Source organism: Acomys minous, assembly GCF_964271855.1.
Source record: "Acomys minous genome assembly, chromosome: 3".
NCBI classification, from domain to species: Eukaryota; Metazoa; Chordata; class Mammalia; order Rodentia; family Muridae; genus Acomys; species Acomys minous.
Window position 1 is genome coordinate 70,488,367 of NC_140485.1, and position 23,647 is coordinate 70,512,013.

The window sequence follows — 23,647 nt, forward strand, 5'->3', positions numbered from 1 at the left end:
TACAGCTAAAACAAATTTATTACAATCTTCAGCCAAAACCCTGCAAACCATCTTAAAGCATGAGGTAGAAACAATGCTGTGCCTTTCTCCCCTTCCTTCCTAACTCACCCAGTAAACAGGTTTCCAAGTGTGCCTCTGAGGTCTTCTGTCTTCTACATCTCCCCTTTCCTTACCCCATCACTTCTACTCTGGCTCTCATCTCTTATTTAGGTGGATGCAATCATCTGGCTCCCGTGCATCTGACCCCTGGTAATCAGTATGCCACAAGGGGCCGCCCAGCCTTCCTTGCTCCCTTGAGCTTCTTCCCACTTGTTATTCAGATCTCAGCTCCAATGTCACTTCCTCAAGGGAGACTCCCTGGTGACCTCTCGGAATAGGCTGGCTGCTTTGTGGCACTAGTCATAGTTCCAAGTTCTCATTAGGGCTCCACTACACCGAACTCTGTGACAGAATCGACTTTTTCTGTCAATAGTGTATTTGTATTTTACATTTGTTAAACACCAGTATGTAATATTTGTGAAACAAATATGTCAATTTGTTTATATCCTGCCCCACCCCAAGTAGAGTGCTCGCTACTGCCTACTGGCCTTTCATACATTACTGTATTATTTATCTGTCTAGAGCCTACCTTCTCTAGAATATTCTCTCAACTGTAGTCAGAATTACCTTTTAAACAAGCAAATCCAACTGATGAACCAGCCTACTTCCATCATAGGCTTGAAAGCCATCTAAATACAAACTAGGTTCATTCCTGTTTATGGCTAAACCTATTTCTCAAGGATTAGGCTATGCCCCATCTTAACAACAAATGGTTCTGTACTGCTTTCCCCAAGCAGCAACCATGTCTTTGTTTCAAAGGTGTTATGACCATCCTGCAACCCTACCTTTGTTTCCAAAGGTTGTAATGGTACCTTGTTATGACCACCTTTGTTATTTACTGTCTCTATACCCCTATTTTGTCCACCAGATCCCCCTACCCATGAACTATAAAAACCTTATCTTCCCCATGTGCAATGCTGATCTCTTGAATCCTGCCTTTAGGGATAGACAGCCTGGGTACATAAATAAAAGAAGCTTGCTTTAATTAACTAGGCCATGATGATCTGGGTCGGTGGCATTTTTGGGATCAACACAACCACTTATAATCCGTTATTCTCAAAAAAAAAGAAAAGAAAAAAAAGCCCTAGCTCTTTACAAGGCCTCTGACCATGTAAGCTGCTAATCATGGCTCTCCTTTTGCTCCTTAGGAACAAAGCCTGACCACTCAGGATGGTAGAGAGCCCTGTTCAGAGGGACAGCCGGTGCTTATCAGAGAGGCTAGGTGGTGCTGGAATATGATGCACTGGCAATTCAGTGATTTGAAAGGGTTATTGTCTTTCCAAAGGCTAGAATTTCCTCTTCTAGAAAATGCTGTGTCAGGGTGTATATAAAATGTCTAAAAGGAAACATTTTCTGTTACAAAATTCTAGGCAATGAAGCAGAATTGCACACCACTACTTACAGCTGCCAGGTGAGAGCAGACCCCAGCTGCACCCTCTTTGTCCATTCCCAATTTCCTCTCTTGCTTTCTGCCATGTCCAAAGCCGTGCTGGCTGATGCTTTGTCAGCCATCTTAAACACGAGGTATGGGCAAGAACTGGCTTCGAGTGCCTTGGGTGGCTAAGAAAAACAATCCAGAAAGCAGTGGGTGGAGCGTCCCCACAGCCCTGTATTCTGGGCTTCTTTAGTATGAAGAAATAAATTTGTATCTTAAGTCATGATCTTTTACTGGCTGTCAAACTGAAACCTAATACAGGCTTCAAAGCATTTCACAATCTGACCTTAGTCAAGTTTACCTCTCCCTGTGCATTTTCAAATCCAACAATTTAGCCAAACCGAATGCCTTTTAGCTTCTTTAGGCTAGTCTCTTAGTGCTTTCTTCTTCTCCTCCTCCTCCTTTTTTTTTTTTTTTTTTTTTTTTTTTGTTTTTCGAGACAAGGTTTCTCTGTGTAGCCTTGACTGTCCTGGACTCACTTTGTAGTCCAGGCTGGCCTTGAACTCACAGCGATCCGCCTGCCTCTGCCTCCCAAGTGCTGGGATTAAAGGCGTGGGCCACCACGCCCAGCTTCCTCCTTCTTCTTATTTTAAATTTATGTTTAAGCTTTGAGACAGAATCTCATGAAACCTAAGCTGGCCTCAAATAATGCTATACAGCCAAAGCCATCCTCCTGCCTCCTCTTCTCAAGGGCTGAGATTACAGGCACAAACATGTAACCCACTGAGTTTTTCCATCTAGTGTTTACAAGTTGCAACTTCTTCCTCAATAGGATGCCCTCCCTTGTTTGGCTACTCTTAGCTGCCCTTCAGATCTCCACCTAAGAAATCTTCCTTCAACTTTGTTTTCTGACCCGAGAGGAGGCCTTGACCATGCTACTTACTGTACTGTGCATTATATTTACCTGATTTTCTCCACCACAGACAATTAACTCTGTGAAAACAGGAAAACACTTCATCTTCCTCAGAACTCTATACCAGGTGCCTTGCAGAGATGATACTAAATCCTTAACTATTTCTTGACTAAGTGGAGAAAGTGAATGACGGAGACGTGGCACTGGTTAGTAAGGACAGTGGGTTTGGTATCTGTGTGTGAAGAATGAGGTGAAATGAGTGGCATACTATTATTTATTATTTATACCATATCCTGTTCCAAAAAAAGGACTTAAAAAGGCAGGATTGCTGGAGGACAACCTCACAGAGTGCCAAGCGGAACTCCTCAGAACTCCCGCTCAGAGACACTGGCTTAGGAGACCCCACTGGAAGACTACAGATCACTTGGGGGCAGGAGGGGCACTAGAAAAGCAGTGGCATCTTATCCTACCTCGCCTTCCAGCTTCTCACTAGCAAGTCCTACCTCAGAAGAGAACCATTGGAGGGAAGGTTGCAGCAGGAGAAAGTTAGCAGTAAAGCAGGGGAGGCTAGCTCTCAGGGACACCAGCCACCATCCTTTCCTCCTTGGGTGCTGATGTGAGTGAAGTGTCAGGTCTTCTCGGGAGTGCCCTGCTGGGCGTAGGATCTCCTTCCACGGAGAGTAAGAGATTGGTCAGTCTATAAGGGGCCCAGTGCTAGCTGCAGGGTCCGGGCTCCGCCCCTCCCTCATCCCCATCCTCCTCATCAGACTGTGCCAAGGGCGTGTCTGCTCCCCCATCACTTGGATTTGGACTTCGCAGGTTGGAGGAGTCAGAAGACAAGGAGGAGGTCCGGGATGTGGTCCTGTCTGGCGTGGGTACCGGCAGGCTCAGCTCCTCTGGATGGTTGTCCACTCCTACCCAGAGAAAAGAGCTGGTCAGGGGCGTACACAGGGCTTTAGAGAACTTAGAGCTCTATCTGGCAAGAGAAATGAAGTACAGAGAAGGGTGGGAACTGTCCAGTATCACTTCCCCAGTTAGTGAGGAGCCAGAGCGAGGGCCGCCAGCCCCTCCCACATCTCTACACTAGCTTATGTCCTGAAGTCAATCTAAGAGTTCAGGCTCTGCCTCCCTCTTCCTGAAGAGCTTTACGCAAGTCATTTTCCCTACCAAGGAATCCGTTCTTCCTATGAAAGGAGTGCCTACACTCTAAGTTTGGGGGGGGGGGTAAAATCCTAAGAATGTGTATCAAACATTTGAGAGGCCATCAGGAAATAAGAGCAGCTTGTTTTTTCCCCAGGCTCGGTCTTGCTCTGTAATTGGCTTCAAACTCATGACTGTCTTGCCTGTTTCCTAAGGACTATGATTAAAAGGAGCTAAGACTCTCAGTAGCAGCTTTAAGAGTATGTGTCTTATACATTAAGCATACAGGGTTTGGAGCCAGGCCGAGGCTTTGAGTACCAGCTTTTCCACTTTTTCCCTTGTGTGACTGAACTTCTCTGAGTCTGATTTTCTTTCCTTTTTTTCGGTGTTTGAATCAAACTCAAGACTTGTACACGACAGGCAAGCACATTGTGTAAACTGTGCTTCTGAACTCAGTCCCTAACTTCCTTCTTTATGAAATGACAAATCGACAAGAGGAATATGTGAAGTCCTCTAGCACAGTATTCAGAACGCAGTAGATTGTCCAGTAAAATTTAATATTATGACAAAAAGTACTTAGGTCGTCTAACATGGTCATTATGTTTTTGCATTCCTTTAATTACAGTAATTATGTTAATTTCACAAACAAACTTAAAAGCTAAAGTAGCTAGCCGTTGCTAGAACCCCAACTCCCCGGAGAGTCAGAACAGCCAGCTACTTCTTGACAGAGACACACACTTCCAACTTCTACCTAGGATTCTTTCCCAGCTCAGACCTGCAACCTCATTTCTGGCCCAATGGTACCCAGGTCCCCAAAGCAGAGAGGCATACCAGACACGTGGGGAGTTGGTGGAGAATCCTCACAAGGCAAGAACACATCTGCTCCATCCTGATCCGCAAGGTCAATAAATTCGACCTGCTCCAGTGTGTCCACATTCACCTCCATGGACGAGATGCTACCTATGGGGGCTGGAGACAAGGGAGGGGCAGGCCAACCAGGTGAACGCTGAGACGGTCATCAGACTTACTTGTAAGACCCAAATTTCAGAATTTCCTGGGCCACGAACACAGGAAGGGAGATGGCCCCAAGATTAGAGAGCCACGAGGACATCTACCCCAGCTCTATTCCCCACACTTGACACTTACGTCTTTGTGACTCCAGATGCAGATGTGAAAGGGGGAAAACAAACTCTGTCTCTGGCTGTAAAATGTCCTCGAAGAATTTCTGCCGCTCCCTGAGCCGCAGCTGCTGGCGCTCCAGGGCCGCCCGGGGATTTGGATCCATGTCAGCCACTGGAGGGTAAAGCAGTATACCAAGTACAGTTGAGGGGATGAGGAAGAAGGCAGTGGGGGCCTCCGCTGAAGGAGCCCGGCAGCAGCCAGCATCCCAGCAACACAGCCTTTGCCTCCAGTCTGGACAGCTCTGGCCTCTGCAGCCTCTCTCCCTTCTGGGAAACAAAACATCCCACAAATTTCAAGATTCACACAGGCAGGGCCGGCCCTGCTCCCACAATGGGGACGTCAGTTCCAGGCACTGCAAGAGCCTGCCATTGACGGAGGCTGCCAACGGCTGCCTAACTGAGAGACTAAGAGGGGCTGGCCATTTTATGGGCCCACCTCCCTCAGGCGGCTAGGGAAGAAGAGGATAAAATGGTAAGGTTCAGCGTGATGCAGCTCTGGTTCTTCCCAGCCCTTCAAGACCCAAAGGAAAAAACTATATAGCAACTTTCCTCCCTTATGCCTTCCCCCCTTCTCCACACACATATCATGGTGACCCTCCACCTCCAAACCTTTTCTCCGAAGGAAGAGACCTAACTTCCTGATTAGCCTCTGCATCTAGGAAAATCCTATTTCTGGCCCCAGGACTCCCACCTGAAGACATTATCCTACCTAGCTGAAACACTGTGACAAGATGTGGTGAAGGAGAGATGTCTGGATACTGACCACCTCCTCTCACACATCTGTCTGGCTCATCTGCCCTGCTAGTAGGTACCAGCTAGAAGGGTGGGGCCTGGGTACAGTTTACACCAGGCCTCTGGATGACCAATGCTGAGTTTTGCAGAACACCGGTGCTCTGCTGCCAGCCCTATGCATTCATTCCCAATCCCGGTATACTGTTCTGAACCCATCACAGGAGCAGGGGACTCTGTAGAGTGAGGACCAAATTGTCAACCTCCATAAACCTCATCCTGACACTGTATCCCAGCTCTTGGCCAGATCCTCAGGCACTGGGGTAGCTCAAGAGGGATCTCAAACTAATGAGCCAGGAAGAGCCAAGGAAGTGCTGGGAGCTGATGTGGCTGCCGGCTGGCCAAGGAGAAGGGAGACGCTGACGCGGACTCCAGAGAAAGGCTCTTAGAGCTGCCGCCCAGGTCACAACGCTAAAAATACCCAGGGCCCCAGGGGCGGTCGGTGAAGCTGCGGGGAGGGGAGGCGAGCTAGCGAGGGAGCTGCCGCTGACCCGGGGCCACCCGGACACCTCTCTCCTCTTCCCTCCCCCTGGTGCTGTGGTCTTACCAGGTTGAAGGGATTGCCTACCAGGGGCCAAGAAGCCCAGACCTGGAGCTTGGTAGTTGTTTACGCGACCATAGGTGCTGGGACGAGTGGAGATTTGGAGACAGGAGGCTAACACCCAGGCAGGAGCCAGGGAAATGGAGAACGCCCTCTGCCCTGGCCCCACCCGTGCCGGAGGAGGCAAGAGGCAAAGAATTCCCTAAAAGGGGACCGACGCGTGGGCGAAAATGGGGGCGGGTAGAGAAGGGCGCCCCGCGTTCCCGTGCAACGGGGTCCTGGTCCGCCGCACCTGAACCCAATCCGCACCACCCCCCTACCTGCAGCTCCCGCGCCCCGCTGGCTCGCTGGGTGCGCTCCCGACAGGCAGCGGCGGGGGCGTGGGAGCGAGCAGCGCCGGCCGGGTGGGGCTCTGCCTGCGGGGCTCCCTGGGGACCGGCGGCCCAGGGAGCTGGGAACGAGGAAGAGGCGGGAGGCGGAAGTGGGGGCGGGGCGGGCACTCGGGGCTGGCGGCGGGGGGCAGCCCCTCAGAACGCTGGGACCCGGACTTATGGGGCGGGCGAAAAGTTCCCGCATGCATCCCTCTTGGATCCGGAGGCCGCGGGCGCCCGCCCAGCGCGCACCGCGTAGCACTTGCGGCACCCCCGCCCGGCGCACAGCGGCTGCGGGCTCACGCGCCGGCTTCGGCCCACGCACACTTGATGCGCTCCGACTCAAGAGCAGCGCCCACGCAGCGCCCACGGGCACGCGCCCGCTGCCCGCCTCTCCGCACCTCGAACATCCTGGCCACGCTTATGCGCGCACTTCACCCGAAGGTGCGGGAAGGGGGAGCAAGGGTCGGCTGCCGCTCAATGTGACAGGTGCATTGCGCACGACGACCCCTAGATCTTGGATTCCCTCAGCTGGGCACAGGACTACACCGAGCCGCAGCCCTACGGGTCAGCGCACTGAGGCTGGAGGGGATGAGCCTGCGCCGCACCCTACACGCCGGCAGTGAGCCAACACCTCGAGGTGCTAACAGAGATGCCAGGCGTCCGGCATGGCGTGAGTGGGCGGACCAGACGGAAACTGCCCCCTTTTCAGCACCTCCTGGCTCAACCAGTTGTAGCAATGTTCAGCATAGCAGTACCCTGGATCAAAACTCCATTTCTTTTTCCGTGTGTGTGTGTGTGTGTGTGTGTGTGTGTGTGTGTGTGTCCGTGTGTGTGTCCCATTAGAAATCAGTGTTGGGGTCAAGGTACCAGGAAGCCATTCTTAGCATCTCCCTCTCCTTGGAGGTCCACATTAAAATACACCTCCATTTGTTCTCTAAGTATCTTTCCAATCCACCACTCCTATGTTTCCACCACTCTGGCTCAGGTTCCCACTGTAGTAGCCCCCATCAGGTTTTCCTGTGCCCTCTCTTGCCTACCTATATTCTCCACACAGCAGTTAGCTTGGTCAGTTCAGAGCACAAGTCTTATGTTTTAATCTCCTTTGTTAGAATAAACTCTAGGCTCTGGTATGTCTTCCGTTCTTTTTTGGACAAGGTTTCTGTGTGTAGTCCTGCTGTCCTGGAACTTGCTCTGTAGACCAGGGTAGCTTCAAATTCAGAGGACTCAGAGATCCTCCTGCCTTTACCTCCCTAGTGTGCCACCACGCTCAGCGTCTAAGTGGTCTTGAAAAGCAGGGAAGATACTGAGCGTGTTGGCTCAGCCTTTAATCCCAGCGCTCAGAAGCAGAGGCAAGTGGACTGCTGTGAGTTCGAGGCCAGCCTGGTCTACAAAGCTTGTCTAGGACAGCCAGGGATACACAGAGAAACCCTGTCTCAAACAACCAAAAAAATAAAAAATAAAAATAAAAATAAAAAACTAAAAAGAAAGAAAGAAAAGCAGGGAAGAGCCAGGCATGGTGGTCTGTAATCCCAGCACTTGGGAGGCAGAGGCAGGCAGGATCACTGTGAGCTCGAGGCCAGCCTGGTCTACAGAGCTACTCTAGGGCAGCCAGGGATACACAAACATTGTCTTGGAAAAAAAGAAAAAGAAAAGCAGGAGAGGGGGAGGGCGTGGGCCCAGGGATGGGTATGAGAGGCATGCAGCACGTGGGCTTCCCCTGCCGAGGGATAGTACTACACAGCAACACCTAAGGCACTGACTCTTCTGTGTGCCTGGATTTGGGAACAACCCTGTGAGGTAAGTACAGCAGGCAGCTTTCTCACTGGTTCAGGGGAGTGGAAGGAGTCGGTAGAGGCAATGAGTGAAGGGACCTGACTGCAGTATCTGCAGCTTCCGGTGAGCTAGGCAAACAATTCTCTGATCCTTGGCCCTGACTATTTATTAACTAGGAATAATTAAACCTCCCTCTTATAGTTCACACAAAATGCTTAGTATAGGACTTTGGCCACCCTAGCTCTCTTGGTTGGGATGAGTTCTTAGAAAGGGAAGGAACTGTACTCTACCATGAACTTGAGAGCCCCAGTTGTTAGCACTTGTATGGGAGTTACCAGCACCTCCAGGCTAAATGCTCTTATGTCCACTTTACAGACACAGAAACAGGAGCCGGGCGTGGTGGCACATGCTTTTAATCCCAGCATTTGGGAGGCAGAGGCAGGTGGATCACTGTGAAGTTCAAGGCCAGCCTGGTCTACAAAGCCAGTCCAGGACAGCCAAGGCTACACAGAGAAACCCTGTCTCGAAAAACAAAAACAAAAGAAAAGAAAAAGAAAGAAAAAAAGAAAAACCAGGTACAGAAACAAAGCTACAGAGAGAGGAACTGAGGTCCAACAGCTACTCAGTGACAGGGCTGGAGCTGGACCCTGGGCCTCCTCCTGAGAGAGCTCCTACCACAGCTCCTAGCGGGCCCTTTTATCCTGTTGTAATTTTCGTTTTTCAAGAACTTTTATTTTAATAAGTTTGAGTCTTATTTCTCATTAATGGACAGAGTAGATACTTGGTCTCCTGTTCTACCACAAAAAGGTGAGGCCAAGTCTGGAGCGCAGTGGCTGAAGCTCAGCTCCCAAGGTCACCATCTCCCACCCCTGTCCCATTTTCAAACTCATCTCTGGAAAAAGGACTCCATAGACTTTAAAAACAAGACCAGTCAAGTACAGCAGTGCAAAGGAACAGGAGTTCAACCTGTAACTGCCTGTGCATAATCAATGGATGCGTAGGTTATTTACAGTCAAAGATGATGAAAGACCAGGAGTGTCTGTCCCTTCTTACTGCCAGATACTTGCCTGAACTGCCTAGGTGAGGGGAGCATCCAAGCTGAAATCAATTCAGTGAGCTACAATGGAACTGCCTCATCCAAAAGAATGACCCAGGATGGCAAGGGATGGAATGGCCAAGAGAGTTGAAAAGAACAGTGAAGAGTAGATGGCTTGATATTCCTGGCTTCCAGCTGGGATGTGGACAGCTGGGAAGGGCACCATCACACTAATAGCAATTTCTAAACTTGTTGGACAGTCTTCAGAGCTTTTGTCAACCTTCAGAGAATCGAGGTTGCAATGCAAAACTAACTAATGTGTATTCCACAGGACAGGAGCCTCCAAGAAGCCACAGAATGTATGTAGGCGCTGGTTTTCTTCTGAGGGGGAATGTGAACTCTCTATGCATGAACATAAGAAGAATGAGAGGACTAGCTAGCTAGACTATTTACTGAACTGTTAAAGGCCCACTGTGGGAATCCAGATGGCGGAACAGTGAGGGGAGACAGCTAGTCCTGCCTGTACCTAAGGCTTCTTACCAGACAACAATTTCTAGACATAAATAACACTGTATGTAGTGTCTACCAATCTATGTCCATAGATTGATCAAAACCACACCACACACACACAAACTCTTGGTCAAGTGTCAAAGTCAGAGGCTGGGTGGTGATGGTGCCCACAGCACTCAGGAGGCAGCGGCAGGCGGATCTCTGAGTTCGAGGCCAGTCTGATGTACAGAGCAAGTCCCAGGACAGCCAGGGCTATACAGAAACCCTGTCTTGAAAAACTAAAAAAAGCCAAACCAAACAAACAAACGAGCCAGTCAGGACCTTTTGTCAAGAGTCAAAGTGATCAGGAAGGCCAGCTCTAAGATGCTGCTGCAGCTGTCAACGGAGTTTAAGAAAACCACGAGACACGAAACGCTCTCATGGAGACGACATGAAATGAGCAGAATTTTACAGAGAGCAGGAAACTGTCAGCCCTCACATGCAACACTAGAGACCTGAAGAACACCTTTGACAGCTCATCAATGACTGCAGCACAGCCGCAGAGACACCGGTGAACCTGAAGACAGTTCGCCCAGGAGGTAGAGGGCCTGCCCATAATGCCTAAGGCTCTGTAAAAGCTGGGCCTGCTAGCCCGTGTCTATAATCTCAACCCTTGGAGGTAGAGGCAGAAGGATCAGAAAGAAAGAGAAAGGCTGTGGGAAGGAAGAAAGAAAGAAGGAAGGAAGAAAAGAAAGACAGTTGCATGTCTAGAGTAAAAACTGTGGGCTGAGCCGGGCGTGGTGGCGCACGCCTTTAATCCCAGCACTTGGGAGGCAGAGGCGGGCGGATCGCTGTGAGTTCGAGGCCAGCCTGGTCTACAAAGTGAGTCCAGGACAGCCCAGGCTACACAGAGAAACCCTGTCTCGAAAAAACCAAAAACAAAAACAAAACCAAAAAAAAACAACTGTGGGCTGGATGTGTTGGTGCAGGCGTTTAATCCCACCACTTGGAAGCAGAGGTAGGATCTCTGAATTGGAGGCTAGCCTGGTCTACAGTTAGTTCCAGGACAGCCAGGGTTACACAGAGAAACTTTGTCTTAAAAAGCAAAAATAAAACAAAAAAACAAACAAACAAAAATATTTAGGGCTAAGGCTGGAGAGATGGCTCAGAGGTTAAGAGCAGTAACTGCTCCTCTAGAGGTTCTGAGTTCAATTCCTAGCTGACAGCCATCTATAATGTGATCTGATGCTCTCTTCTGGCCTGCAGGTGTACATACAGGCAGAGTACTGTATATATAATAAATAAATAAATAAATAAATAAATCTTTAAAGCTCTATATAACAAGCTAATGGAGTCAGTGGTTTTTGTTTTGTTTTGTTTCAAGATAGGGTTTCTCTGTGTAGCACTGGCTGTCCTGGATTCACTTTATAGACGAGGCTGGCCTCAAACTCACAGAAATCGCCTGCCTCTGCGCTGGGATTAAAAGTGTGCACCACCATGACCCGCTACAATGTTAAACTGTTAAAAGGTTGAAATAGATGACTGGATTGCTTCACTATTGCTATGTGTGTGTGTGTGTGTGTGTGTGTGTGTGTGTGAGAGAGAGAGAGAGAGAGAGAGAGAGAGAGAGAGAGAGAGAGAGAGAGAGAGAGAGAGAGAAAGGGTCTGTGCAGCTGTGCTTGCTGGTGTGCACATGAGTGTCCTGAGGTCACCCTCGGGTGTCTTCCTCTACCACTTACTCACCTTAGTTTTTGATAAAGGTCTCTCTCTGGATCTGGATCTCATACACTGGCTAGCCTGAATATCCAGTGAGCCCCAGGAATCCACTCGTGGCAGCCCCTTCCCTGCAGCCAGCTGCCTTTCCCATGCACTGTGGATCCCAGCTCAGGGCCTCCTACTTGCACAGCAGGCTCTTTATAGACTGAGGCATCTAGCCTGCCCCTCACTATCACTATGTTGCTATTTGATCCTATAACATCAGATTATATATCTTTTTTAAAAAAGATTTATTTTTCATACAGTATTCTGCCTGCATGTATGCCTAGATGCCAGAAGAAGGTAACAAATCACATTATAGATGGTTATGAGCCACCATGTGGTTGCTGGGAATTGAACTCAGGACCTTTGGAAGAACAGCTAGTGCTCTTAACCTCTGAGTCATCTCTCTGGCCTTGTATATCTTAAGCATACAGTAAAATTTCAAAAATTGCCTGTTGAACATTTTAAAAATAAATTATTACTAATAAGTAATGCACCCCCTTCCTTGGGCCTCTTGACTGAGCCCGTCTTGACGAGTATGTCAGGATTCTAAAGGCTTTGACTCTCTTTCAGGATTTAATTCAGAGTCACTAAGAACTACAGAATTGTTCCTATGCTGTTTCTTTGTTTTTGAAACAGGGTTTCTCTGAGTAGCCCTGGCTGTCTGGAAACTTGCTTTGTAGACCAGACTGGCCTTGAACTCATGTAGACCGGCTGCCCCTGCCTCCCAAGTGCGGAAACTGAAGGTGTGCGCCACCGCACCAGCTTCCTGTGCTTCTTTATGTGTTTTATATGTTTTAGGTTTTCGTAAGACTCATTGTCAGTTAATTTCTATAAGATCTGGATTAAATGTATTGAAAAGATTATCTCTAACTGAAAGTGTTCTACAGTGCCTTTATAATAAATACTGTATAGCATCACAGTAATCACTTAAAATTGGACAGCGAAGCCGGCAGTGGTGGCGCATACCTTTAATCCCAGCACTTGGGAGGTGGAGGCAGGCAGATCGCTGTGAGTTCGAGGCCAGCCTGGTCTACAAAGTGAGTCCAGGACAGCCAGGGCTACACAGAGAAACCCTGTCTCAAAAAATGAAACCATACAAAATTGGACAGTTTGCCAAAGTCATGTCACATCTCTGCTCCCCCGACCCCTGCACTCCCCCTTAAGTTTTGGAATTACAGGTGTGTGCCATCCTACCCCAATGTGGACTCTGCCCTTGAGCTCTGTTCTGAATCAGTTTGTAACTCAAGTTTTTCAACCTGTACCTGCCAATAGATTTTAGAGTTCAGGGGCCTTTTTCACTGTTTAAAAATCTCTTTAAAAAAAAAAAAACCAGACAAAAAACAAAAACAGAAAACAAAACAAAACAAAACAAAAAAAATCTCTTTAAATATATGTTTATTTACTTACTTACTTAGTTACTGACATCTTGCCACAGTATACATATGGGGGTCAGAGGACAAACTCTAGGAATTGTTTTTCTCTTTCTACCATTGGGCTCCAGGAACCGAACTTAGGTTATCAAGCTTTGTAGCAAGCGTCTCTATCCCAAAGCCATCTTGCCAGCTCTAAAATCATTTTTTAAAATATGATATTATTATAGGTTCAAAAAAGTTGAAATTTCTTACAATTCTTCCTTGGTCTAAGAAAGCTTCTCTCACCTCCCAGAACTGCCAGATGTGTTAGCCTGTTCAGAGCAAAGGTCCTGACTGCGCGTGGGCATTATGCTGCTCAGGACAATGGGAAGTAGTTCCCTACGATCCACAACTCCTGCGCCCAAGACGAGGAGCACATCCAGGAAGGGTCGAGGTGGGGTGGGGGTGGGGGGAGACTGTAAGAGCCAAAGCACCAGGACCTCTGCTGTGAGACTGTGTCTCCCAGAAATGACAGGAAGCCTTACCCATGATGCTTCAGCACAACTCTAGTAGGCATGCTCACATGGAAAGGGCACAATCTCGGGAAGCTCCACTCATACTCAAAGAATTGACCAATGCTGACATGAGAGAAATGGTCTTCCCTAGGGACGAGCCTCCTGAGCTGTTTATCCAACAGCAACTGGTCAGCCTTGAGCTCATACTGGCAAGTTGTATGCTCTTGTATATATACTTAGTATGTAACAAGACTTCAAAAAGAGGCCATGAGTTTGAAAGGGAGCAAAGTGGGAGAGGGCACAGGAGGGCAGAAAAGATGTAATTATATTTTAACTTCAAAAAACGTGAACAGGGGGCTGGAGAGATGCCTCAGCAGTTAAGGGCACTGACTGCTCCTCCAGAGGTCCTGAGTTAAATTCCTAGCAACCATGTGGTGGATCACAACCATCTATAGTGAGATCCAGCACCCTCTTCTGTCCTGCAGGTGTACTGCAGGCAAAACACTGAATGCATACTAATATATCTTAAAAAACAAAAACCTTGAAAAGACAAACCACACCACTCCTGTGGTGCATGGATCCCAGGGTGGTATCAGATACCATGACCAAGGCAACACTTATAAAAGAAAACAGTTAATTGGGGTCACAATTACTTGCTTACAGTTTCAAGGGGTTAGTCCATTATCGTCCTGGTGGGAAGCAGTCAGGCATGGCACTGGAGCAGTAGCTGAGCACTTTACAACCTGATCCACAGGCAGCAACAGAGAGTCACTAGGCCTGGTGTGACCTCAAAGCCCATCCGCAGTTACATACCTCCTCTACATCTCCTGATCTTTTCCAAACCCCTCATCAACTGGGGACTAAGCAAGGAAAAATACAAGCCCATGGGTGCTGTTTTCAGTCAGCCCAGAGTGGTCACTGGTGGCGGGCTGGGGGTGGGGGGGGGTGGTCCAGGCCCTAGTAGATGCCTTTGTACCCATGAGCACACAGGCAGCACTATTGGACTCGGTGTGTTACAGCAGCAGAGAGGATGTTTAGATTGGGAGGGAGATGTGTTAGGGACAGAATGCAGGGGGAGGGGATGGGAGAAGCTATGCCCAAGATACACTGTGTATGTGATGAAACCTTCAAGGAACAAAAATAATTAAGATGGTAAATTGTATGTTTTTACACTATCTATTTTAAAAGAGTTTCCCTGTATTTATTATTCAAGGCTTACCACCTGGGTCTCTCCCCCAGGAAAGCATTTTTCCAATGTAAATTGGAAACAAGATGGAATATAGAAAACTGCTCATGAACCACTGTTATGGAACAATCTGGTCTCCTGGGGGATGAACTGTCCAGGTGGCTCTAACTTCAGAAGGTGGGGAAGCAGAAAGGAGTTGACAACAGTGGATTGATGTTTGAGATCAGTCTACACAATATAGTGAGTTCCAGGCCAGGCTGGGCTATATAGCAAGACCCTAAGTTAAAAAACAAAACAACACAAAAATTGGAAAGGGTGTCTTAGTTACAGCCATGTAGGACAACGGTTTGGCACTATGTTACAGGACTAAGCAGACAAACAGCAATTGCAGTCTCTGGTATTTATCCAAAAGAGCGGAAAACACGTGTCTGCAGAAACCCCTGAGCACAGATGCTTACAGCAGCTTTGTTCGTAACTACCCAAACCTGAAGTCACAAAAGATGTTCTTTAGTAGATGAGGGATAAATAAACTGTGATGCTGCTGGGTGTGGTGGCGCACGCCTTTAATCCCAGCGCTGGAGAGGCAGAGGCAGGCGGATGACTGTGAGTTCAAGGCCAGCCTGGTCCACAAATCAAGTCCAGGACAGCCAAGGGACCCTGTCTCAAAAAATCAAAATAAATGAATAAATAAAGTGTGATGCTTACAGAAAACAGTATCATTTAACAGTTAAGGCTACAAGGAGAAACCCTGTCTCAAAAAAAAAAAAACTATGTTTAAATGTTATTATTATAAAACAAAACCAATCTAAAATGGGTACTTTTTTGGTTTGTTTGGGTTTTTTTTGTTGTTGTTGTTTTGTTTTGTTTTTGTTTTGAGACAGGGGTTCTCTGTGTAGTCTTGGCAGTCCTGAACTTGCTTTGTAGACCAGGCTGGCCTGGAACTCACATCAATCTGCTGCCTCTACCTTCTGAGTGCTGGGATTAAAGGCGTTGCCACCACACCTGGCTCAGGTTAATTGTGAAATAAACCGAAAATTCCTTTTAAAGTATAAACTCTTACAAGCACATTAAAAGATGTATGAACTAGCACAGAATGACGAAGGCTGTTATCCTGGGCCCAGGACAGAATCCAGCCACCGTCTGTCCAGACTGTACCCTCCTGCTTCCCTCAGAGCTGACTCCAAGGCTCTCGGCCTGGTTCCTAAGCACGCAGCCCTAAGTCCGGCTCACGTACCCAGGTCCAGCCTTGGCTTAGAACTGCATTGCACACCCACACCTCATAAATCCCCTCTTGTGAGAAGGCCATGCCCACCTTGTGTACCCTTTGCCTGGCCAATCCCTAATCCCCTCAGATTGGCCAGGCAATGGGGCCCTCATTTACCCTTGTCATAGATAATGCTACATATTTGGTTTCTTGGCTTTGTTTTGTTTTGTTTGTTCCTAACTTGATTATGACCTATGATCCTACCAGACACAGTTCTAGGTCCTGGGCGACTTATCAATGACTAAAACAGATCCCCTGCCCTTGGGGATCCTATGTTCTTTCTCCTTGGCCTATGGGCTTGAAAGGGGGCAGGAAAGGGGCATGCTGTGCCTTCAGTATTGCTGTCCTTGGTGCCTAGCCTACAGCAGGTCCCGGCCCCTGGAGCTGGCAATTATAAGAGGTTCTGAGAAAGCGCCAGATAGATTTCCAGAGTGGTTGTACTAGTTTGCATTCCCACCAGCAATGAAGGAGTGTTTCTCTCTTTCCACATCCTTGCCAGCATGTGGTGTCACTTGAATTTTTTCTTAGCCATTCTGATGGGTGTCAGATGGATCTCAGAGTTGTTTTGATTTGCATTTCTCTGCTGACTAAAGACATTGAGCATTTCTTTAAGTGTTTCTCAGCCATTCGATATTCCTCTATTAAGAATTCTCTGCTTAGTTCTGAGCCCCATTTCTCAATTGAGTTATTTGGTTTGGTGGTGTTTAATTTCTTGAGTTCTTTATATAGTTTGGATATTAGCCCTTTGTCAGATGAAGGGTTAGTGAAGATCTTTCCCCAGTCTGTAGGCTGTTGCTTTGTTCTGTTGACAGTGTCTCCTGCCTTACAGAAGCTTCTCAGACTCATGAGGTCCCATTTACAAAACTGGGAATAGGGCTTCCTCAAGACCCAGCTATTCCACTCCTTGGAATATACCCAGAAGAAGCTCCAGCACACAACATGGACATATCCTCAACCATGTTCATAGCGGCCTTATTCATAATAGCCAGAACATGGAAACAGCATAAGTGTCCCTCAGTAGAAGATTGGATAAAGAAACTGTGGTACATTTACACTATGGAATACTACTCAGCTATTAAAAACAAGGAATTCCCAAAAGTTGTGGACAAATGGATTGAACTAGAAATGATCATAATGAGTGAGTTAACCCAGAAGCAGAAAGAGTCAAATGGTATATACTCATATCTGGACACTAGCCCAAGGAGCATGTCCCATAGGTGAGGACATCCTATTGGGACTTTAGGTAAGAGAAGCATGGGAGAATGGGGAAATAGAAGGATCCAGAGGGTCCTAGAAACCTACAAGAAGAACATTATAACAGGCAGATCTGGGCCCAGGAGTCCTGCTCAAACTATGGCACCAGCCAACGACAATATGTGCAGTAAACTTCGAACCCCTCCCCAGATCTAGCCAATGGACAGGACATTCTCCACAACTGAGTGGAGAGTGGGGTCTGACTTTCACACTAACTCTGGTGTCCCATATTTGACCACGTCCCCTGGATGGGGAGGCCTGGTGGCACTCAGAGGAAGGATAGCAGGCTACCAAGAAGAGACTTGATACCCTATGAGCATATACAGGGGGAGGAGGTCCTCCTCAGTCATAGTCATAGGGGAGGGGAGTAGGGGGAAAGCAGGAGGGAGAAAGGAATGGGAGGATACAAGGGATGGGATAACTATTGAGATGTAATATGAACTAGTAAAAAAGAAAGAAAGAAAGAAAGAAAAAACGAGGGTCTGATGGAGCTCGCCAAGGCCTCAGAGCATTGCCATTACAGTACACACCACATAAGCACCACAGTGGCACTAGCAGGCACAGGCTACCTGGGTAGGTAGAGATCCCAGAACAGGGTCCACAGAAGAGCACCCACAGAGGGACTGACCTCGGTATCTTCCTTCCCAATTACCCTTTGTTATCCTCCCTGAGGCAGACTGATGTCCCCACACACCTCCATATAATGGACACAGGATATTTAAGAGAGTCTAGTAAGGAGTGGGTCCTAAACTTGATTGGGTATCAGACTGGCCAGGGAGTGGGACAGTATGCTCTTTGACCGTTCTGATGTAGCCAGCTCCACAGCAGGACTTCAGACAGACCATCATCCTTTAGGGTGTTCCTCGGTCTGCCCCTCACCCACCATAACTCCCTCTTCAATCTCATGCTGTGGTACTGCAGCCTCCATTTCCTTCAGGGCTCTTATTTAATGATAACGATTTCCTAAACCAGACTTCTGCCTTAAAGGGAAGTTATGTCTGTGTGTGTCTCTGCACCTGCATGCAGGTACCTGTGGAACCAGAGGTTGCTGAAACCCACTGGAACTGAAGCTACAGGTGGCTGGGAGCAGCTCAACAGAGGAGCTGGGGACTGTCGGGTCCTCCAGAAGGGATGTGCGTTTAACCACTGGGCCATCTCTCCAGCCCAGTTCTTGTTTCGTCTTGGAGATAGGGTCTCTCTGTGGAGTTAGGCTGGTCCTGCACTGATCCTCTTGCCCCAGGCTCCCAAGTGCTGGGTTCCAGGCTTGCACAGTCACACTTTTAATACAGTGAATCTCTTCCTTTACCCTTCTTATCCCCTTCCGCCTGTTGAGGCGCAAACTTAGCTCCACCCACCGTAAGTGACACCACGCCAAGTCTGACTCAGAGGCCCGGGAAAGTCTACCCCGCCACTTCAAGAAACTGCAGGGTCGTCTAATGTGCAGCCAAAGGTTAAATGACTAAACTTATAATTACATGGATGATACTGAGCACACACAAAGGTAAAGATGTGCACACATGTCACTTTTCCACCTTGCAAGCCATCATCTGTATGTTTCCCTAACAGTCTTTACCCTGCAGACCTGCAGAGCAGCAGATATGATGCATAAAGACATCGTAGCTTCAAAGCCATCAAAGGCTCTTGAAGTATTTTCTCTCTGCTCTGAGTCCAGTGACATCAACTGGTGAGCTGAAATTAACTGTAGTAGGAGTATGTCACAGGGGAGGTAAGCATGACAAACTGGGGTTGAATGTATTATTTTATTGATTTCTTCCCCCTCACCCCCGGTTGGCATGGGCCAAATTCAGCTCATCAGCTGTATTTATAAATAGTCTTCTTGCAATAAAACCATGCCCACTCACTTACATACTGTCTGTGGCTGCTCTATACAGAACCAAGGTAGGCAGTTACAGCTATAGCTGAAAAAAAGTCCCACAGTAGCAGGCAGCCCTTACAGAAGAAAATGACTGGCCCTAAGAAGGTAATGGGCCGGGCATGGTGGCACACGCCTTTAATCCCAACACTTAGGAGGCAGAGGCAGGTAGATTGCTCGCTGTGAGTTCCAGGCCAGCCTGGTCTACAAAGCAAGTCCAGGACAGCCAAGGCTACACAGAGAAATCCTATCTGGAAAAAAGAAAAGAAAGTAATGGAAGCTGGGCCAGGTGGCACACACCTTTAACATCAGCACTTGGAGGCAGAGCCCCCGCTCTGTGAGGGGTCCATCTTCTTACCTCATAGGGAGGGTGTGATCATGTACTGCTGCCTGGCTTCTACTGTGGGTTTCTCCACAGATGGGAGTGGCCTTTTGACCCTCCACCCTTTCATCCCTGGAGACATAGCCCTGCTGTTGTCACACATTTCAGTGATGTCACAGCTCCCCTGCCTAGCATCTCCAGCACCGTCATAAGTTGCTCAGCCCAAGTGAGAGGGCAGGGTGTGGGCAGCACTGGGTCTTGTCTTGCTCCTACAGCCCCAGCATGAGTCCATCTACAAGGAAGAGGCCCAAGAATAGAGTGGTTTCTAAGGTCAGATTTTATACTGCAGCCCAGGCCAAGACCCTTAGAAGGGCCTTTCCCAGAGAACCCAGCCACGTCAGACACTCTTCCCAGCCTTGCGGAAAAGGGAGAGACGAAGGGTAAAGGAGGCTGGCAGAGTTCAAATGGTCTCAGTTCTGTTCCAAAACCAGAGTGACAAGACTCCCAGTCTAGGATTGGTCAACCTACACTTGGCCAACGGGAGAAGCACAACACAGGAATGTGAGGAGATTCCTCTCGCTCCAGCTCTCCCCCCTCTCTCTCTCAGATGCAAGATGAGAAACTGCAGGACAAGATAAATCAGCCCGTCAGCAAACTGATTGAGCGGAGCCGACTTAAAACGGTGAGACGTTCCATTTTAGCCCCTGCTTAGGGGAGCCTAACTCCACCCCCCCTGAAGTGTTACACACACACCCCCACACCCCCCGTTGCTGGACCCAGTGACCCCCGGGAGCCAGCAGACTCAGCCCTGAGCTGAGGCAAGCCACAGGCAGGGCATGAAAGGCTATCCTGGGAGGTCAGACGCATCTAACTTCCTGGTTTCTTGACCCTGGCAGGTATTAAAAAACTTGTCCCTCTTGAAGCTACTCAAGAGCTCAAATAGTCGGATCAAAGAACTGCATAGCCTGGCCAGACGGTGCTGGAATTCAATTTTCAGAGTTCCAAAGATCCTGCAAATCTCTTGTGGGTGAGCTCCGCCCATACCCCTCCTCATACACCCACAGAACGGACCCAGCAGTTGTCTTCCCTAGAAACAGGCATTGTGGTGAGGGACTGGGAACAGTGCCTACTTCACACGGGGCTCTGGGCAACAGGTACTTCTGCAAGCTATCTTACTGGTAGGGACTGAAGCGCAAGAGACGAAGTGATTTAGCTTGGCCAACTGAGCTGATAATGGGCAGAGCACTCGTTGAGGTCATTTCCGCCTGAGATCAAAGCTGTGGCTGTGACAGTGATCACAGTCATCCAGTTGTTGGCCTTCCTATTACCTTGGTACTCAGTGGGGGTGGGGGGGTGGGGGGGGAGCTCTTTCTCCCTCGTGTGCCTGTCAGCCTAACCCAGAGACTCAGAGAGCACCCTCTGAATCTGATGATACTGTATCTTGCCTGAAATCTGATTACTCATGGGTCACTCTAGAATTTGGGGAGCATTTTTGTAAGCACCCTGCTCAGCGCGTTGCACACGTACTCCACTTAGTTCTTTCTTCACAACAGTCCTAAGCACATAACACCACCCCAGTTTTATGACTGACACCCCAGGCTCTGGGAGGTTAAATGTCTTGTCTTTTGTTTTGTTTCTGTTTGTTTTTCAAGACAGGGCTTCTCTTGTAGTGCTGGCTGTCCTGGACTCCCTTTGTACTCCAGGTTACTAGGATTAAAGGCATGCGCCACCACACCCAGCTCGTGGTTAAATGTCTTATGCCACCCAGATCCGAGTCTAGCATGTCTGTCTCCAAAGAATGCTCAACAAGCACCCAGTGGCCATCACTGTGATCAGCTCGGATGAGCTCCCATAGGGCTTTGCCCAGCTCACTCTAGTACACATGCGTACGCCTGAGGAAACTGCCTTTCTGGAGTGAAAGCTGTTAATTCCTTCCCAAGTTCTCTCTCTGGTGTGGCCTCCCAGATATAGGCAACCAAGAAGCCCAGAACCGGAAGGATCACGGTCACGAACCACTCCTGTTTTAAAGCATGCCCTAACCCTCAGCGTGAGGGCATCTTGCCCTCAGCCTGCATTCTACCCAGGACACGTGAGGGCACTAGAGATGTTTCTTTTCAGTCTAGCTCTAGCCCTAAGAGGCTCCCTGAGCTGGCCACATAGCAGCTGCCTCAGGCGTGGGTTAGAAGGACTTAGATTTGCTCTGCTGACAGCTGTTTCCTTTCCCTGTCAGGGACAACAGTGTCTGCGAGACAGTGAAACACAAGCCTGAAGAGCTCCCAGGGCTGACAGACCTCAAGAAGAAAGTGGAGTCCATAGGGGACCCCAACAAAAAAACATCCAGGGAGTGGAAGCCCGTGAAAGGGCCTAAGGGTTCACCTACTGCAGCGCCAAAGAGAAAAAAGCAGCCAAAACGTAAAGTCCTCAAGAAGGCAAAGAGTCATGGCTTGTACACCAGAGCCAAGAAGAGAAAACAACGTGTTAAGAAGCCCCGAGTGGTCCTCCTGAAGACCTACTACCACAGAATTTCTATGGGGGACACGAAGCCACTGAACATGACCGACCAGGTGGTCTGGTTTGAGGGGCTCCCCACACGCATCCACCGCCCGGGGCCCCGGATCATGTGCAGAGCCTCCACCCTGCGCCCTGTCAGGCGCTTCTGCACCCGCCTCTGCTCTGCATCACTCTGAGCTGCCTCTGCACCATCCGTACAAGGCAGGTTTTGCCAGGTATGATGCTGCCGCTCAGCCAGGCCCACACCTGAGACCTAGACTCGGGGTTTGGGTCTTCATGGCTGTGGCTGGCAATATTGGGAGGCTCCAGACTGAAAGGGGACAGCCTGAGATGTGACTCTAAACTCTAGGGAAGGTGCGATGGAAATGCCGGATCCGGTATGTGTCACCTCATTGTCTGTAGACTTTAGGAGAGTGGGACCCACTGTGTGTTACAGTCTCAGTTTAAGCCTAGGGAGAAGTAGCTACATTGGGCTTTGCTGCATCGCTTCCCTTCAGACCAAATCAACTCTATTTGATTTATTCACATTTTAAATAAGCTTATGCTAAAAAGGAAGTTCTTAAAGCAAAGACAAGAAACTTTACCCTTCATTAGTTGAGGTCCCCATGAAAGGAACAGGGCGACTGAATCCTAAAGTCCATCGTAAAGGGTTTCCCTTTGGGGAAACCAGATAGCTCCAACATGCCAGGAAATCTCCCAGGCCCTGTGCCTACTCGCTGAAAAACAGCGCCCTCTAGGGGTGGTTTTCACTACTAACATGGAGATCTCTGCTTGCAGGTGTGTAACCCTGGATGGGAACGTCAAGTGTAAGAGTGGTAGAGATCCTGCAATCAACTTAATGGGAGGCATAGGCAGGAAAGTCTACAAATAAAATCTCCCATATGGCACCACTGGCTCTGCCTGTGTGAGGCTGGCAACCACTTAAACATGGAGGAAAGGAATCCTGGGGGAGGGGCAGGGGGAAGGTGGGGGTGAGAGGGGATGTCATGAGTTTCTGCTACCCTGGTCCCCCTAGGTTCCTAAGGTCATATTCTAAAACCAGAGCAGAAAATTCAACCTCTTCTAACTCTAACAAGCTGGCTCCTTTGGACAGTGCACACTTCCTCTATGAAGTCAGAAAGCACTTGTCTTCTGGGAGCAGATGGCTCACAATGGTCCTGAGATCCAAGGAAGACTTGTATACCTACACAGCAAGTGTCTCATGGGCTTGCTCAGAGAGGAGCCATCAGAGCAAAATCTACCCTAAGTCTCCTGGCTGCTCTCTTTCCATGCTCCCAAGTGAGAAATGGAGAGCCCGCCTTGGCCAGTGGAATCATCGCAGAACCCAGCTTACCACTGGTTATCAGCGCATGTGGTGTCAATCATTGGGCCTCCTACGTCACAGATCATGGGAAACACCGGGACAAGTGGGGAGTTGGTCCTGTGTCCTATATACAGCCCAGGCCTAATAGAACACTCACCCTGGAGCCTGAGCCCAGGTGTCTGACTGGGATCACCGTCTGTCGCTAGAGCCATAGGGCCTTGCACAGTTGAGGTGGGTCAAGGGACCTTATCCAGGTTTTCCTAGGATAAAGGCTGTGGTCCTTCTTAAATTCCTCTGATGCTAGCTGCAATGGGTGTGTCCTCAAGTGAGGTATCTAGCCTTTGAGCCACTGAAAGGAAGGGTGACAGAGCCCTTCTATAGAGGCAGGCACTGATGAAAAGCTCTCATTTGGGAAGGGGTGTGATGGGAGGACAGTTTCACCTCCCCCTCATACTGTGCCTGGGACTGCCATCTATATTAGAGGGGCAGCCTCAGATCACGGCCCAGCCAGAGCCAAACTTGACACCAGGAGTGTCCCACTACACTGCTGCTTCTTATGGGTGGAGCTCAGGGGCATCTGAGCACTCTGTGGCCCT

General features: G+C 48.8%; 3 protein-coding genes across 3 annotated transcripts in view; 1 reads left to right on the plus strand and 2 right to left on the minus strand.

Annotated features, from left to right (window-relative positions):
- On the minus strand, nt 1–6,682 carry DBNDD2 (dysbindin domain containing 2). Its single transcript, XM_084777362.1, is given in 7 exon segments — nt 1–3,301; nt 4,359–4,496; nt 4,674–4,820; nt 6,359–6,372; nt 6,374–6,439; nt 6,441–6,477; nt 6,480–6,682. Coding segments are annotated over 7 exon segments (741 nt in total). The 5' UTR covers nt 6,619–6,682; the 3' UTR covers nt 1–3,101.
- The window catches only part of SYS1 (SYS1 golgi trafficking protein), a 25,767-nt gene continuing 6,801 nt past the window's right edge, over nt 4,682–23,647 (minus strand). The window contains exon 4 of the mRNA XM_084777364.1: nt 4,682–4,820. Coding sequence (XP_084633490.1) covers nt 4,814–4,820 — 7 coding nt within the window. The 3' untranslated portion in view covers nt 4,682–4,813. The remainder of the gene's footprint in view (nt 4,821–23,647) is intronic.
- TP53TG5 (TP53 target 5) lies at nt 19,225–22,635 on the plus strand. The gene is given in 5 exon segments (XM_084777361.1): nt 19,225–19,567; nt 19,845–19,919; nt 20,134–20,264; nt 21,468–21,921; nt 21,923–22,635. Coding segments are annotated over 5 exon segments (870 nt in total). The 5' UTR covers nt 19,225–19,519; the 3' UTR covers nt 22,085–22,635.